At 36.0% G+C, this 17,929-nt stretch overlaps 1 protein-coding gene across 1 annotated transcript in view; it reads left to right on the top strand.

The window, feature by feature from the left end:
• The window catches only part of LOC309553508 (dynein axonemal heavy chain 3-like), a 136,757-nt gene that overhangs the window by 75,792 nt on the left and 43,036 nt on the right, over window positions 1-17,929 (top strand). The window contains exons 8-13 of the mRNA XM_082254743.1: window positions 1,039-1,173; window positions 6,774-6,892; window positions 12,417-12,621; window positions 15,723-15,926; window positions 16,884-17,014; window positions 17,709-17,904. Of these exons, the coding sequence (XP_082110869.1) occupies window positions 1,039-1,173; window positions 6,774-6,892; window positions 12,417-12,621; window positions 15,723-15,926; window positions 16,884-17,014; window positions 17,709-17,904 (990 nt within the window). The remainder of the gene's footprint in view (window positions 1-1,038; window positions 1,174-6,773; window positions 6,893-12,416; window positions 12,622-15,722; window positions 15,927-16,883; window positions 17,015-17,708; window positions 17,905-17,929) is intronic.

Genomic DNA, 17,929 nt, shown 5'->3' with positions numbered 1-17,929 from the left:
TTACTGTTATTGAACAGGATAGAACTTAGCCCAGAATATTAAGTCCCTGGTAAAAAAAAATGGCTATGAATCAGAGAGGAGGGCTTTCTGACATTAAATAATAGCAGACATCTTGCATTGTTGCTCTTAGGCAAGTCTTTTATTTTTAAAGGTTTAAAGTGTCTGACATGTTCATTTTCTCTAATATTGAAAATGTACCATAGGTCTCCAGAAGAGCCTCTTGTTAGTCAACCTATATGCATTGATTTCTCTTTTAAACTGTTGCTGGGCTTGAAATAAAACAGCACCACTTTGACATCCTGTGCTTTAATGCATAATAAATGTTAAGCAGTAAAACAACTTAAGGTCTTGTTTAATTGGTTTTGCTTTTGGTGATATAAACTTTTAAGATTTGTGAGTAGAAGGCATATTTCACCTGTCAATTAGTAGGCTTTTGTCTAGCTAAAGCCATAAAGATTATGTAAAGCCTCATTCCTTAGGTGATCCCTAGGCTGTCATGTTATGACAAGCACAAATTAAAGAAAAAATTTACTTCAACAATGAAATGGCTGTTTCTTCCAATACGTTAATGAGTGGATTACCAGGCGTAGGCTAGGTCCTCTAGTCTGCTCAAAAGTCTATTTCTTTGTGTGACTCCTACTGACTCTTGACAATTATAAATTGTGAAAAAAATAAATTTTTCTTTCGTGTGACTAGGAGGCATAGTAGGCTGCTGATGAATCAGTGAATCTAGTTGTTTAAACTTGGAGGTTATGATAAAAATGTTGCCAATCCTCTTAATATATGAATAAAAAAACTATAAGTTTGGCAATTAATGTTAACAAATCTCCTACTTTGCAATATAAAATATTTTATGTTAAGGAACTCATTAAAGTTGTGTGCGAGGCTGCTTGTATGGGTAGTAACTTTGTCTTTTTCTATAGACTGGATTGGTTCCTGTATAAAACCACTTATATTGGAAACATGAGACTTATTTAAACATTCATTGTAGAAATATAAAATAAAATAAAAAAAGAAATAATGTTTTTTCTTTCACAGAAACCTTTTTTAAAAGAATCGGTTGTCAGCTTTAATCCGTCCATTGAAGAGATTGTCTGTGGGTTTGACAACACAGTGGATAGTTTGGTTATCAGTGTCCAGCAGATGGCAAGAATTGAGACTTTTCTTTTTCAGGTAATGTGTTATAAATCCATGCTATTCATGTTTCCCAATCAATTAGCTGAATGGAAAGGAAAGGAGACATTTTTCAGCCTTTGTAGAATTGTATTATTCGCAAAACAGTTTAGGAGCTGCACAAGAACAATACTGGGATATGGACAAACATTAGATACTCAAGTAATTAAATAGGTAAAAAATGGGTGTTAGACATTGTCATAACCCAACAGAGTTCTAATATTTTGTTCCTGCAAGGGGGCCAAGAAATAGAAGTCTCTTTCTTTTAAGACATTTTTAAAAATATACAATTTTCTACATTGCATGCTCTGGATGCATGCTATGGTAAAAGTTTCATGCATAATTGCACCATGCCACAAGGAACAATTTGTATTGATTTTTGTCTAAAGAATTTAAAAATAAATACAATGTTTTTATCCAGATTGATTTGACTGCCTATGCTATCTGACTGGTATTTTTGCTAGCCTGGCCAGTAAAAATCAAAATTGTCACCAATGTTAATAACAGGGAGGAGATCATATGGGAGTATTTTCTTTGAAGAGAAAGTGCCAACCTTATGCTACTATAAATGTAGAAGCTTGGGCAGGGAGAAAGGGTGCACAATTTCAAAATAAGCTAAATACAAGATGATATAAATAATCAAAACAGCACAAATACTTGGCTGCAATACTTGGCTGGGGTAAAAGGAATTGCAGACGTGTTAAACAAACCTGTATAAAAATGAACTGTAAAAGAGAAAGATTTCCTATACATGGCTGCTCCACTCTTAGGAGCGTATTCCACAATTCTACATTTATATAAAATTTTGAGTCATATTTACTATGTGACCAGCTGTGATTGGACACAGCTGGAAACATGGTAAAGAGCCTACGTCATAGGCTCTTTACTGGGTTCAGAGATGCGGTGTGTCAGAGTGACACACCGCACCACCAATCACGGCTCTGTGCACCCCCCCCCCCCCCGGGGGCGTGCAGAACGGCCTATCCTGCTGGACATCATATGATGCCTAGTCAGGATAGAGCAACCACTTTGCGGCTGTCATTTTGTTACATGACGGGCGGGAAGTGGTTAATATACAATTTTTTACCAGTAGATTTATTCAGGTTGCCACCTCCCAAAATTCTTGATAATTAAAAGCTAATGGTTTCATGACTCGCAAGATGCATCTTTTTCATACTAGCACTCTTTTTAACTGACCACACCTAGTGTTTGAATGGTTCCTGCACATTGATGGGTCCACAACTTACAAGAAGTGGGCCTTTTGCTTTTTCTGTAGAGCTCACGTGTCCGCAACACATAAAAATGAACGAACACAGGCACTTGTTTTTTAATTCTTATATTGCTTAACAACTTCAACTGATTAACAACTTACATTGGCAATAGGCTTAACGCACAATAGTTTATTAACACATTGTATTTATTACCATAAGTAAGTTATTTTTTGGGAAAAAAAAACATTGATTTTGACATTAAAAGCAAATTCACAAAGACTATCAAAAGGATCACAACTTCTTAAAATATTGGTAGCTTCAGGCTGGCAAGAACCATGAGCTTCAAGGAGGTGTCGGTTCAAGAAAGTAAAAAGTGAGGCATTTGAGGTGATGAAAAACAACTCTTCATAAATATTCATGGGAAGTAAAGATTTTCGATATTTAAATTCTCATTTCATGAATGATTCCATGCTTTAGGAGAAAATTATTAGAAATAGAATATCACAGATTTGAATCTTAGTGCATTGAGCGTAATGGCTTAGTTTTCACAATTTAGAGTTAAAAAAACAACTTAGTTTAGGCTGAAATCCTTTGTCATTCTCTTCCAGCTATTATTTGTGATATTAGTGTTGCTACTATAGTAGAAATGGACCAGATCCCTAGGTTGATTTCACAGCAGCTAAATTCAAAAGAATGTTTAATTGTAATGCTAGGTTTCTAATGGTTAGTATAATCTGTAATCACATTCTCCAGTATTAAGATAAGTCAGACAAGTTAAATATAGAACAGCGTCAATAGTGTACCCCTTAAAAAGCCTTTTTTTTATAAAAAATAAAATAACGTATTAATAAAAAAAATAATGTATTCATGTGCTGCATTATGCACTCGAAGGAAACAATGCCAATGGTCTTTTGTATCTTGGCTCAGTTCCTAAATTATATTTAAATAACATTACCAAGCTTTGCCAAGAGGAATGCTTTTATATTGGACTATGCATGATGTGAGTAAAGTATGTGTGATATCAAAAGTGTGTTCTAAAAGACAAAATATATTTTTATCAAACTACAATATTGTGAGTAAACAAGTACCTCTTACTTGCAATGTGCAAAAAAGAAAAATGCCATTCCACAGCTCTCTTGTGTAAATAAAAATACACCGCAACCTGAGCTAACCTTATCCCTAAACACTTACCTGACTCCTGTTTCTGCCAAGACTCCAGTTGCTGTCAGTCTAATGCCCTTGAGGAGGGAGCAAGGCCATGGCCTACTGATGCTGTGTGTGTCCATAGATGCACATCTGGTCAGGAGCTTGCACTCACGGGTACCTCCTTAGCACCCAACTTTCCTGGAGGAAAGAGAAGCTGAAAGCTCCAGCATAGGAGGAGCTAATGGATCTTTATATCCTTGAACAGAGCAGGCAAGTATGACCTCTGCATATGTTAGGTAAACACTATCCTGGGCAATTGTTACTATGCATACAGGGTACATATATACAGTAATTAGAGGTTATATTATTAACTGCTTGTCACAACAATCAGCAGATCTGGAGATTACCGAAGTAATGTTGACCTTGCTGTACCCCTAATTCTTTTATTTTGTCTTTTGATGCAATTAGTTGCCTCAATGACAAAACCAAAGGTTTAGGAGGCAGAGACAGCTTTTATAGTAGTATATATAGTACTTTACATATTGCTCCAGCTATTTTTATATCCACTGAGAGTTCTGCAATGTAGTTTTCACTGAAGATAATCTAACAGGGCAAAAATAGAATAAAAAGTCCAAAAATGCACCGCAGAGTGAAAAAATCAATGCTTACTTAATGTCCATACAGATGAAATCCCTTTACCATCAGTCGTGTGAAATGATAGCATGCAACACCATAGGAGTGCTCTTAAAGGGGCTGCTTACCAGATCATCATATCTATGGAGCATGTAACAGAAACCACAGAGGGGTAGAGCCAGTAATAGAATAGGCAAACTTCATTTCAAATCCTCTCATCAGCTATCCTCTTCTTCTCAGAGTGTCTGGACATGTTTATATAGGGGCTGCCTAAGCCCTCATAATGAGGATAGCCACCATCAGAAAGACAAGGAGGCAAAGATAGTGAAGCCCTGTTTTGGTAGTAATACAAAGGTTTATAAAAATTCTAAGTACAGATGTGGAAAGACATCAAGCAGTAAATAAATTAAAAGTAGTGGGCACCGCTCGGGAAGCGTACCAGCGTCATAACGTGTAGCTACCTCATCTCCTAGCTGATGAAGAAAAGTATGGTAATTTTACTTGAAAATATTCTAAAACTGAGAAATCCACAGTCCTTTCTCCCTTCCAGTTACAGTTGTAATGACTGGTCCCCAAAGCTGCCATTCTTGCAGGTCTGTGACTGGTCTTGTCACCACCCCTTTTCTCTATGGCCACTGATAATCATGCATTGTATGGGATAATATAGGAGTCCTTGCCCACATTCTGTTGCTGGATATAAGAGGAACTTTGTGTTGTCTGCCATAGATGAGTATTCCTCTGTGTTAGATCATCTACTAGTAAATTGAGCATTATTATTCAATATATTTAATTATATCCAAAGCTTTGTTTATTTCCAGACCTCTCCCTTAAGCATTTTACATAATTTGCTCTGTTTTAACTTCCTATGTCTAAGACAGAATTGTTTTAAATTCAGATTTTCATATGATATAAGAGCTTTAATCTAAATTGTCTACTTTACAGTTCACTTGTATTATTATTATTATATAGGATTTATATTGTGCCAACACTTTGCACAGTGCTTTACAATGTAGAGGTGGGCAGTAAAATGACAATACAGTTCAAAAGAGAAGGGGCAGGAGGATCCTGCTCATGGAGCTTATAATCTAAAGGGAAGGGGAGGCGGTACAAAAGGTATCAGCTGCAGGAGATGATCTGATGGAGGTGGCTCAGGTACAGTTCTTAGGTGGAGGTGGGGTAAGGTTCCCTGAATAAGTCTTTAGGGATCGCCTAAAGGTGGACAGGGTAGGGGCTCACGGGGCATACTGGGGCAGGGAGTTTCAGGGGATAGTAGAGGCTCTGAAGAAGTCCTGGAGGTGAGCATGAGAAGAGGTAACGAGAGCTAGAGAGGAGGTCTTGGTAGGAGTGGAGGGGGCAATTTTAGTGATATTTGCAGGTGAGGTCGGTGATGTAGCTGGGGGCAATGTTGTGGATGGCCTTGTATGCTGTGGTTAGTATTTTGAATTTTATACGGTGGGGTAGTGGAAGCCAGTGAAGAGATAGACAGAGAGGAGCAGAAGTCATGGATCAGTTAGTAAGGTGTATTAGTCTAGCAGCAGCATTCATAATAGATTGAAGGGGGGGGGGTATCCTAGTGAGGCTAGGCTAGTGAGGAGAGAGTTGCAGTAGTCAAGGCAGGAAATAACCAAGGAGTGAGTAAACATAGAACAGAGGGCATGGGACTTTAAATGAGCCAGGTCCCTAACTGAAATACACATAGATATAATAAAAATGGTAATTTATTGCACATTCAGTAACTAATATAAATAATTAACATCAGTTTCCAGATATGATATGGACATATGTAAAAAGAACTGATACAGAAAAATTTATATAGTAATAACATGTATATTATAATAGTTAAAAAATATTTAGTAGAAAGGTACATGATCCATCTCTGATTAGTAAATCTATGCATCTATGGGGCTCTACGCATTTCATGGATCTCTGTCCACTCATCAGGAGCTTGATGCAAAAAGATATCTGGAAATATAGGTTTGTATAAAAATGCAAAATATACCATATATGTATTAAAAAGAATATAACACATTATATATATAAAAAAAAGCAAAAAAATGATGGCCTTGTTGTTTACATGTTAGCATATAAACTAAAACCAGCATCTAGGAGGGAAGTGAGAGCCCAGAGCAAACTTCTGACCCAGGGCTGTGTATTTGCATTAATTAGGAATGTTCAATAAAGTACTATTTTGATTTTATCTATGTGTATTTCAGTTAGTGACCTGCCTCATTTAAAGTCCCATGACCTCTGTTCTATGTTTGTACATACAATTAGGGATGGAGGCACGTCATTGTGTATGCTTCAGATCATATCCTTTCTCTCTAACCAGGGAGAGAAAAAGTTGTTTTGTGTTGTCGTTATTCAGGAAGTTTAATTCTTACCCTTTTTACCTAAATACATGTAATATCTTATCAGCTAGAGTAAAATAGCTCTTTCATCACAATGGAAATACATTTATATTTTAATTGATGACATTCTCTGGTATCTCAAGGTTCTTGATGCTGAAATTCACAACAGGTACAATATTCCTAAATCAGTCTCTAGCAAGCAAACTAGAGGCTGCTCATTACAGCTTTCAAAGGTAAACAATTGAGGTACTTATATCTGCAGGCTGTAGATAATCTGAAAATCAAATACATCAGTTCGATACAAATCCATGAAGAGATTGTCCTGTCATGCAAGGCAAGAATAAGGGCTGTGATTGAAAATAACATGCGTGGTCCAAATGGGTAAGTACTATCTAAAGTTTTCTTTCTACATTTGTATTTTATCTACTTTATATACATATGTGCATAATTGAAACTAGTCTATGATGACATAATTAATTTAAAAAAACATTATGACAAAAAGTGTTCAATATCCCGCGCTATGTTAGGCATTAGGCACAACAACATACACTCTCATTAATTTAAATAAAAAAACAGAAAGCCTTATTAGTAAATGTTACTACCTTTTTGTGACTTGCTTGTTTTGTAGGGCAATCAGAAACAGGATAACGCAATTATTGTGAAAAAAAAAAACTTCTAAGCTAAAGAATTTTAAATGATTGTTCAGCTCTATAAATATCATATCAATTCAGTAATAATAAGGCAGAAAAGCTTGCAAATATGCAGCAGGTGGCAAACTTTATCTGTTTTTGCCCACATTGAAGTGCTCAGAAGGAGTTGCAAAAATATGACCACACCTGTATGATTATTATTAATATGAACATTTTTGTTACAGAAAGGTATTCTAAAGGTATTTTGAAAATCAATTGTAATTATGTTATATTAACAGTTTATGTTAGGTTAGCAAAGTATTCTTTGAAAGCTAAACTCCATGCAGATTTAGAAAAATCAACATAATACTATGTATATTATTTATTCTCAAATGACAAAGTGGTTGAAAAGGCACAGGATTTTTTACCTTCATGCATTCTATGCATAAGGGTAAAAACCTGTGTGCAGCAGTCCCCCTCCCCAGCCCCCCTAATATTCTCTATCGATCCAGCGATGTCCACAAGAGCCTTGCCTCTCACTCCTGATTGGCTTTTGGCAGCAATGGGAGCCATTGGCTCCCGCTGCTGTCAATCACAGCCAGTGACACAATCAGGAGACAGAGGGACAGGACCAAGCCTTGGCTCTGTGTGTAAATAGACACACAGAGCCATGGGTCAGGAGCACACCTGCTTGGGCGCCCCCACAGCAAGTTGCTTGCTGTAGGGCACCCAGTAGGAGGAAGGACCCAGGAGCAACGGTGTGGGACCTGGGAAGAAAAGGATCGGAGCTGCTGTCTGTGTGCAAAACCATTACATAGAGCAGGTCAATATAGCATGTTTGGTATTTAAAAGAACAAAAAAAAACAAGGATTTAATTTTGCTTTGGGTATATATTACAACTAATTTAAATAGCTAAACCTGCCCTAATATCAACCTCCTTGTAATCCCCTACATAGCAAAACGGAGATTGGAATAGAAGGTTTATAACAAGGAGCAAATCAGACTCTACTGCATGCATATATGCTAACAGAAGTAGAGAGTAGATTATCTGGTTGGTCCCAATTTTGCAATTTCAGGCTAGGGGCAGGAAGGTGATCTGGCTGGTTTGCTTAAAACAGAATTATACTTACCTTCACTATTACAATGTAAGGTCTGCAGGTTCCCTCACTGGCAGCTACATCACTGCCCAGTATTCTTCCAGGTTCAGAATCTTTGACTATCTTGATTGGTCATACTGGAATAGCACAACTCCCATTACCAGGAAGATGCCAGGATCATAAAATGAACTGGGCATGCCAGCAGACTAAAACTGGAGAATATAAAATCTGGTGCAGTTCTGCATCGAAACCAGGTTCAGCTGCTAATTTTTTTTTTTGGTCAAAGCTTAATTGAAAAAGCTGAAGTTGGAAGGCTACCCTGCACAGCTGCACCAGCATTTGCACTCTCCAGTTTGAGTAAATCAATCCCAGTATGTTTCTTCTGCAAAAAAGTAGAAAAATCTGACTGGTTGCAATTTTTTTATTTCTATGTATAATTCCCTTTTAACTGCTGTAGAGAAAAGTGAAGATATCAGCCCAGTCATGTTATCTGGCAGGGCTGTGTCTACCTCAGGACCGGATGGTCAAATTTAGAGACCATTTTGGCAGGTAAAACCACTCCCAAAATGTATGTGCCTGGAGTTCATCTTTAAGTTTCAAATAGGTCACATTTATTTTTTGTTCTTCTATGATCATATTTTTTTTTCTTTTCACTTATGCAGAGCCAATGGCTATATTTATACTGGCTAGTCATACTGTACTATCACACAAACAAGTTCAGTTGTCATAGCAGAACAAGACAAGCTAGGGCTGGGGACATAGAGTTTTAAAGAGGTAATTTGCATACTTTTCATCAGTACCCATAGAGTCAATCACTAGAAGAGAACGGAAACCTGTCGCCATATTCTGATAACTGTACAATTTTATTAGTAGACACAAAGTGGGTGGAATGTACACAAACAAAGTTGCATCAAACAGTGCAGGGACAGCAGAGCTAGTTTACACTGGTAGCCATATCAGAAGCTTGGAACTTTTTATGGTATGCAGGAATATTTTACATAGAGTAGACAACATGTGGTGTTGGTTGTGTACCAACCCAAAAAAACCTTGGATCATGACTTAAGTCAGCTGGAAGTAACAGTGAAAAATATATGCTGCTAATCCTTTCACACAATTATTTTATAACCACTTCCAATTCTTTTGTTATGAGATTTCTTCCACTATTATTTTTTCTTTATATTGATGAACTGTGTGAAATATAGTCTATAAAGATGTTACTTTACATAATGTACCCAAGAGTTACTTGGTCTTGTGTTTAGGTATTGTGTCCTATTCAAATGCAGATGTCTCAGTGGATGCTAAGCTGTATTGAAGAAATTAGTTTTCATTACTTCTGAAAGAGTAGACTTTTGGGAATCCCATTCTAAACCAAGCTATTTAGTCCATTAGAAAAATGTATTCTTTAGACAAGCTTCCTGTAGAGTTCAGTATTGAGTAGCAGGTGTATGATTCCGAAGTGCCTTTACAAGTGGATCAGCAGGGCCTCACTGCCATGTGTTCGCAAGAGACAGCTCATCTGTTTAATCCTTATGTTTTAGTCAACCTTCCTTATTATACAGACAGAGCTTCTGATGCTCAGCTGGATTTTGACTCTCAGAATGAATTGATGGGATACTTTGATCTTGGCCATGTATTGCATCTGTTTCATCTTTCATCTTAATGTATGATCTTTCCAACCCCAGCTATTGCTACTTTTTAGCAAACCCTATCAATGTTGCTTTGTTCTTTGCTTTGGAAGTCCCTAACTGGCCAGTAAACCTAATTAACAAAAATACACTAGTGATAAGCAAATAGAAAAAAAAATGTTATAGGAAAGTTGACTGCATATAGAATAATGTGTCCTTTAGTTGTTATGATGATAAATCATGTTAAAAGTGGAAATTATGGAAAGAAACAACCCATTTATACATTTTAGGTATGAAAGAGTGTTTGGAGGTTAACATTCTTTCTATTATACATTTGATCACAAGATATAAACCGAATGAGAACAAGGAATGGATTAAAAACATCCTGGTCTCAAAGATGGAACTAATTAATTATAGCTACTCGAGAATTCCTTCTTTAAGCAGGAATTCTAGTGTTTCGGTACTTTCATTTTAGACTGTACCAAGCTAGCAATGAGATTGATGAAACAGATTGCCTTACAATCATGGTTTATGTTGGTAAGATCCCCAGGCAAAGGATAACTTAAATTGAGAAGTTTATCAGGAAAATCTTTGATTTATTTTTCTTTATTTCTTACCACCATTCATTATCAATGGTGCCAGTTCTTTCTTAAGTCTTATTACTTTTCTCCTGGAATTAGATGAACAGTGATAGCATTGATGGGCTTTTTGTCATTGTTTGGGACTTAATAAGCTGGGATCTAAACATTTTACTTTTATTTTTTCACTATTAACTTGCATTTTTCTTAAGGTAACACAATTTAAACAACATGTACAGTGCAGTCTACTTAATTTTCTTTAAATAAGCTTTTGTTTTTTAAACTGAATTGTCCCTGAATGGGATATATAAAAAAGACAGTAAGAAAGGTGTATGGGTGCAATAAAAACAAAAGTTTCAATTATATGCCATCCCAGTTAACTATTTGTATAGAAACTAAAAGTACTTTCTAAAGATACTTTTAGGGTTCTCATTAATATGAATCAATCCACATATCAAAGCCTGTTAAAAATTCCTTTGATTATGATGCATTCTTAAAAAAATGTGTCTGTTTGCTATATACTTTAAAAGAAAATGCATTTTATACATATTACAACTGTACAAAATAATACCATTTCAGACTCCTAGTTTCAACAGTAATCCCTATCTATATACACAGTAAATTCCATTATTGATATGTATTTAAACTAACTCCATGTGGAAGTTCAATCCTCATCAGTTATATCTAAGCTCACAATTTAGAGAGGGAATAACATTAGTTGGATTATGTCAAACACTCTACATGTTTCTTAGACCAACAGTCTGCTTCTTCGGTCTAAATTAACTATGATCCCACTTATGAGATGTTACAAACACTTCTTGAGATCCTTTGGAAAAGACATATAGTAGCTTTGATAATTTTGTAAAAAAGATTGAATGGCATTAAGTAATATTGACATTTACTCAGTGATGATTCACAAGTTTAATTTTGTGTCTCTAGAACATCACACAAAGTTAAGCCATACAGTACACCTAAATTAAATAATGTAGTAAACATTGGAAGTACTCACATTACCGATCCAGTAATCTCTAAACTTAGAACCTACCAACGCACGTTTCACATGCTAGCAGCCCCTACTGTAACCACTATTACTTACTGAAGTGGGCTTTTCTTAGAAGACCCCTTAAAAGGCCTCTGGGCAAGGTTAATACCCTGGGCCTCCAAATTTCTGGAACTGAAGGAGAGGCAGAGCAATTGGTCATAGTTTTTGGAAGAAAAGAAAAGTTCTGCGCTAGGATATAAAACCGATTATATATGATAAAAGAAAGAAGAAATGGCTGCAGCCTACCTCCTATCTATAGTCCGGGAAGGATGTATAGTGCAGTATGGGGATGTTGGAGAGGTAAATGGCGCTGCCTAAAATGTCTAATAAATGAGTAGGTAAGGTAAGTGGAAGGAATCAGATCCAAGAATCTACCAATATAGTTTTTGTTAAGTTTCCCTATCTTATAAAAGAGTCTTTAGCTATATCACATGTGGTAAGATATTTAAAATTCAGCATTACCACATTTCCTCACAGTTTTGATGTATATCATTTGTATACAATATATCCTCAATGAAATGCAAAGAAACAGAGTTACAAATATTATCACAGCTAGTAAACCTGTTACTAGTACAACTGTAAGAGCAGTCTGAAATTAAATGCATGTCAATTGTAAACAATGAAAAAAAGCTTAGTTTAACCAAAGGCTGGTCTTTAAGAGCTGTATCTATTAGTATAATATAAAAGAAACCTACTTCTATCATTTCTGCACCTATTTGAAAACCATACATTTCCATGTAAGCTTATATGAATGTACCCTTAAATTGTAGGCTACTTTACTATAAAAAAAGATTGCATGTTAAATGCTGCACTGAATTGAAAACAAAATGCCTAGTATCTGACTATAGTCCTCCATAATGTAATTTTTTTTTTTTTTTTTTGTGTTAACTGTTTTTTTATATATCTAGCAATGAATGTTATTTGTGTGCTTTAGATATGCCAAGGTGTACAAACCTTTTCTACAAATGCTCTCTCCTCAAACTGAAAAGCGTCTTGAAACACTTGCTCAAAAAGACATCAGTCTTAAAGTCTATGCCAGAGAACTTGACAGAATGAAAGAACTGGCATCAGATGTTGCTTTGTTGCCAGTATTTTTTCCAATGAAGATGATGCTTATGGATTGCTCTGAAATTAACCAGGTACATTATTTTATTGCTATACTTCCTGATATCATCACAATGTACACAGTGGGGTTGATTAACTAAAGGCATATGAGACGGTCGCTTTGCAAGGGAAGTTACGTTTTTTTTTATTTCCCTGGCACATGATTGGGTATTCTTTACAAAGTAAAACTTCAACAGATTCAGTATGCTCTGTGGCTAATTCCTTTGCAAACTACAACTTCCCTTGCGCAATAGACCACTCATTTGCCTTTTAATAAATCAATTCCAAAGTCGTTAAAAACTATTTGTTGTGCGTTTATGGGATATACATTCTGATTTTTTCTTACTAGTTTTTAAAAATCATTAAAAGTATTTAATAAACCATTATTATTCATGGTTTATTGAAAATTATTTGCCTGAACATTTACACGATAAGTAAGTTTAGAGAATAAAATCAACAGATATACCTGATAGTTTGTTTTCTTATAGCCACATACACAGACAGGAAAAGGGAGTGACCCATGTGTCAACGGAGGCTGAAAAAGCATACTGTATGTGCATAGCATAATGCTTGCTAATGCGTGCATGATCCACTGTAACAGCAACAGGTTTCAGTATTATTTATCAGTTTTTCTTATTGGGTCTCTTAGAAAAATACTGATATGATTCTCAAAATGTAAAACATCAGCACAGTTATGTGCATTCAACATTTGGGTATCAGTCCATCAGTAGCCTATGTTCTGGCTACACTTCCCTCATTTTTAACACACTTATACCTTCAAAGGGGGGCAACAAGCAGTTAATGCATATTTAAACCCAAAAACAAAATACAAGATGTTGCAGCTTACCAGTCCTTGTGTCTGCATGTTTTTCTATTTTCCTCTATTTTTTGTAATCCTGTGAATAACATACTTCCTCCCTTCGTGTTTATGCTTTTTTCACTGTATCTATGGTTGTCACACAGGCTACACATCACATATATTTGTCTCTGTTCCTCTCCAATAAATATTGGATTAATGGGAATAGCAGTTTACACAATAAAGATAAGGTTTCTTTTATTTTCATAGAAAGGGACATAGAGACTGCATTTCTGGCAAGATCAACAAGTATTGTATGTACTTGCTGAAAATGTGTATAGCTCTTATGTTCGTTTTGATACCCACAAGCAATGTTGAGTTAGACATACACCTTGCCCCCATTAGGCTAAATATACAAATGTAAAGTTGCATTTTGAACACATGGTATCTCTTAAAAGTGAGTACACCCCTCACATTTTTTTAAATATTTTATTATATCTTTTCATGTGACAACACTGAAGAAATGACACTTTGCTACAATGTAAAGTAGTGAGTGTACAGCTTGTATAATAGTGTAAGTTTGCTGTCCCCTCAAAATAACTCAACACACAGCCATTAATGTCTAAACCGCTGGCAACAAAAGTGAGTACATATTGGGCCCAAAGTGTCAACATTTTGTGTGGCCACCATTATTTTCCAGCACTGCCTTAACTCTCTTGAGCATGGAGTTTACCAGAGCTTCGCAGGTTGCCACTGGAGTCCTCTTCCACTCCTCCATGACAACATCAGGGTGCTGGTGGATATTAGAGACCTTTCGCTCATTCACCTTCCATTTGAGAATGCGCCACAGATACTCAATAGGGTTTAGATCTAGAGAAAAGATAATATATATATACAAAAATGTGAGGGGTGTATGTTTAATAACATTAAGTATCAGAGTCCTCACAGCCCTCTAAATATTGCCTCTAGTAAATATTTACCATTCAGATGACTAAAAGTCATTCTAGTTTTTAATGCTGTCCAGTACTATAGCACACACATTTGACTCTTCACTGCTAAAAAGTAAAAAATGATTGCAATCTCTGCTGCTGCAGTCTGAACCTCTGATGCCCCTGTGGCACTAAACAATAGAAAAGTAGATCAAGGTAAAGGATTTGCTAGACAATGAGCCACTTGTATCAGATATATATTTTTTATCACTTCCCTTTTATGGGTTTTATGTCACAGACAACCTTATAATGGAAACAATTCAGTTTTCATTTTTTTACCATTTTCCAGTTTCAGAATTATTTCTAAAATGTCACATCCACCTGCAGTTTAAAAATCAAATTGCTATTTACCCATGAGCTTTCTTTACAACTTACAAGGTCTTGTGTAATATGACATTAATGATATGTAGATATATTCAAACTATTCTAAGAATAAGGGGCAGAATAATTCATGGCAACCAATCAAATTATTTCTTTTATGTGTGTGTCTATAAACGTATAACTGATATCTATATATACTGTGTGTGTGTGTATATATATATATATATATCAGGCAGAGCCCATATAACCTCTTGTTGTGCATTAAGCTGCATCATTAGAGCACCATACAGAATAATATAATGGTTTTTCAGTATATTTCTATCATTGTAAACACTCACATTATTGTTATAATGACATTGCTAAATCATTTTAATGTGTAAAAAAAGCTATTTTAAAAAAGTCACTTCCCATAGACGAATGTACCTAGAGAAGACTTAGACACCCCTTAACGGCTTCCCTGAGCCTAATTAAGACTAATGTAGTGGAAAAAGCTATCTCTCGAGTGCCAGAGAGATAAAATTGCACATAGTTTTTCTGTCCCCAGAATGCGAAATACTAGGTTTATTTTTAAATAAAGTTATTCCATTTGTGTAATGTACAGTGCCTTTTTGTAAGCTCTTATTTATAGTGCAGGTGAGAAAAGAAGATGCAGACTTTGCAGTTTTACATATGTTCAAGGGAGGAAACCTGGGTCCACAGTAATTGTTCCTGATACAGGGATGTGCTCTCAGTCCCAAATCAATCTTGTCACTCCTCAGAAAGCAATGAAAGATAATAAGTACTATTCACCTGATTGCCTTTTTGCTCCAAGACAGCTGGTGACGCTTGTCTTTCTGATAGCCAAGAGTCTTAGATCTAAGGCAGGGATAAAGGGGAGCTGGGAGCTGGCTGAATCTAAATGTGACAGTCGATGGCTGTATAAAGGGTCAGGAGGGACAGAATCTGTGACACGTAGGCGAAAGGAACACAATTTATCTATGATTAGATGTCGCCTTGTCCGACTTTTTTTCTTTTCTCTTTTTTATTCCAGCAAATGATTGATCGTACCCACCAACTGACTAATATCATAATTAATAAAGTTGCTTCCATGTCAATGAAGTTTAATCGAAACATTTGCTGGCAGTATGATGACATTGTCACAAAAATCTCTGCCATGGCTGCATCAACATCTGCTCTTGTGGAGCTACAAAACTACATTGACAGACTAAGAAGCAAGGAGCTACCGGAGATTCAGGTATATTAGGTTCATATATTTTTGGAGACTTCTTTATGTTTTCCTTAAACTATAGAGATATTTTGAGCGATCAGCTGTTTTTATTCAGTTGTTTTGTTTTTTTCCCCAAAAAATATTGGGTCTAGTTTTCCATCCTCATTACAGATGTTGATTTTCAGTCCTGCACCTTATGTTTTCTAGGTTATTGTAAAAAAAAAAAAAAAAAAAAAACAAACTGGCTCTTTTTAAATTTCCCATAATGCCTTTCATCAGTTAATTTAGGTGCAATTTTTTATTGCTTGACTTCTAGTTTTCTGTGTTCAGCCAAGCAGCTACTCTGCAGACAATGCTGTGAAAATGCTACAATGACACATGGTTAATGAGCATCACTGGTGACAGTGACTGAGAGAAAGCTTGTAGCATATATTAATAGTAATACAACTAGCAGGGATATGAAGGGTAAAATCACACTTTATATATTGTCACATTTCTAGCAGTTGATAAGTCAATATATATTATAAATAGGATACTGTATGGAGGTGATCCCACTCTTTCTCAGGTTATCAAGCCCATTATGGCGAGGTTTAGGTGTCCATTTATCTTGTGCTGCTTCTAATTTATCTTCTTTTATGGTGTCAGCATTTAGGTTTGTTTGGAAAACTGCTGGCCTGTTTTCTTTCACATCCCTCTTTATCGTGTGATAGGATTATGCTATCACAATATTTCTGCCATTTTAAAGATAGTGCTTTGACAGTATAGCCCAGAAAAGTCTGTATTACTAATCTGGTGCAGAAGTGAGAGATGTTGATGCATATGGTCACAGTTCATTGTGCTTTTCCTAATAGGGCCATAAGTGGAGCTTTTACAATGTGTTAGGCATTAAAGCATGCTGATAAACCTTCAACAAAACCATTTACTTCTATCCTTCTGTGCTGGGGTCTTCAATGCAAATGCAGGTCTATTTCTTTCAATTTCTAGGAAAAACTGGCAGTGGCAGGGGAAAATCTGCTTTTCCTAATGGACTATGCATCCCTTTCAAAAGAGGACATTATTCTTAACGGAAACACGTTTTCCTGGCCTCAGAGAATCATTCCTATCATTAACAGCAGGTAATGAATATCAGACAAACCATTTTTTTTCCTCATACTGAGTGTCACCGGGACTATAATGAGGGGCTACATACAACGAATAGGAATAAGAGGCGGATTGATGATGTCACCACAGCTTACACAGAAGATCAGTCTGCTAGGAAATGTCACTGTTGTTTTAACCTAAATCCAGTAATGTTTAATATAATTGAGGTTTAGCCTATTGTTATACGTTCGCTGGGTGATGAATAGAAGAGAAGGATTAGAGGCAAGTTAAGTCAGAATCACAGCTGATGTACAATTTTTTAAACAGGATTTTCCTCCAGAATTGTTGAAATGACCTTTTTAATAATTTCAGCGGAATTAATCATTTTTTTTTAAGTGTTAATGACAGCTAGAGATGGGGCATTAGCAATGCATAGTAAATGCAGATCCCGCACGCTTTTTTTTTTTTTTTCTGCATTGAAAATGGGTAAAAATACCAGTTCTGCAGGTGATGAAAGCTTGAGCAGTTTTAGTGAAGATTAAATTTGATTGACCTTTTATTAGGGTGATTAACCTCTCTGAAATTAAAAGCCAGCTCTAAATTATTCTGTCCAATTTAAATGTGAACGCAATGAAAAAAAAAAAGTAGCATGCCAGTGGATTATATAAAAAGAAGATTCCATTTCTTCTCCCCCCTTCTCTCTCATGTGCCTTGCAATCACTTTGTCAGTGAGACACGACTGCAGAGGGAGCATGATGGGGCTCTGGCAAGGCTCGCACAGTGGCAGAAGGATTTCACAAAGCGCTTGGCTGATGTACTCATTGAGGTGAAAGACTTCCAGAAGAAAGACCGGATGACTGAAGCTACTACTAATGTACAGAAGCTTAGCTCCATCAGCAGGAGAATACAGGACTTTATGGAAGAGGTATGCTGTCTGTAAGAATGTTGCT

Source organism: Pelophylax lessonae (genome assembly GCF_965119305.1).
Source record: "Pelophylax lessonae genome assembly, chromosome: 4".
NCBI lineage: Eukaryota > Metazoa > Chordata > Amphibia > Anura > Ranidae > Pelophylax > Pelophylax lessonae.
Note: the sequence above shows the minus strand (reverse complement) of the source record. Positions and strands in the feature narration are given on the sequence as shown.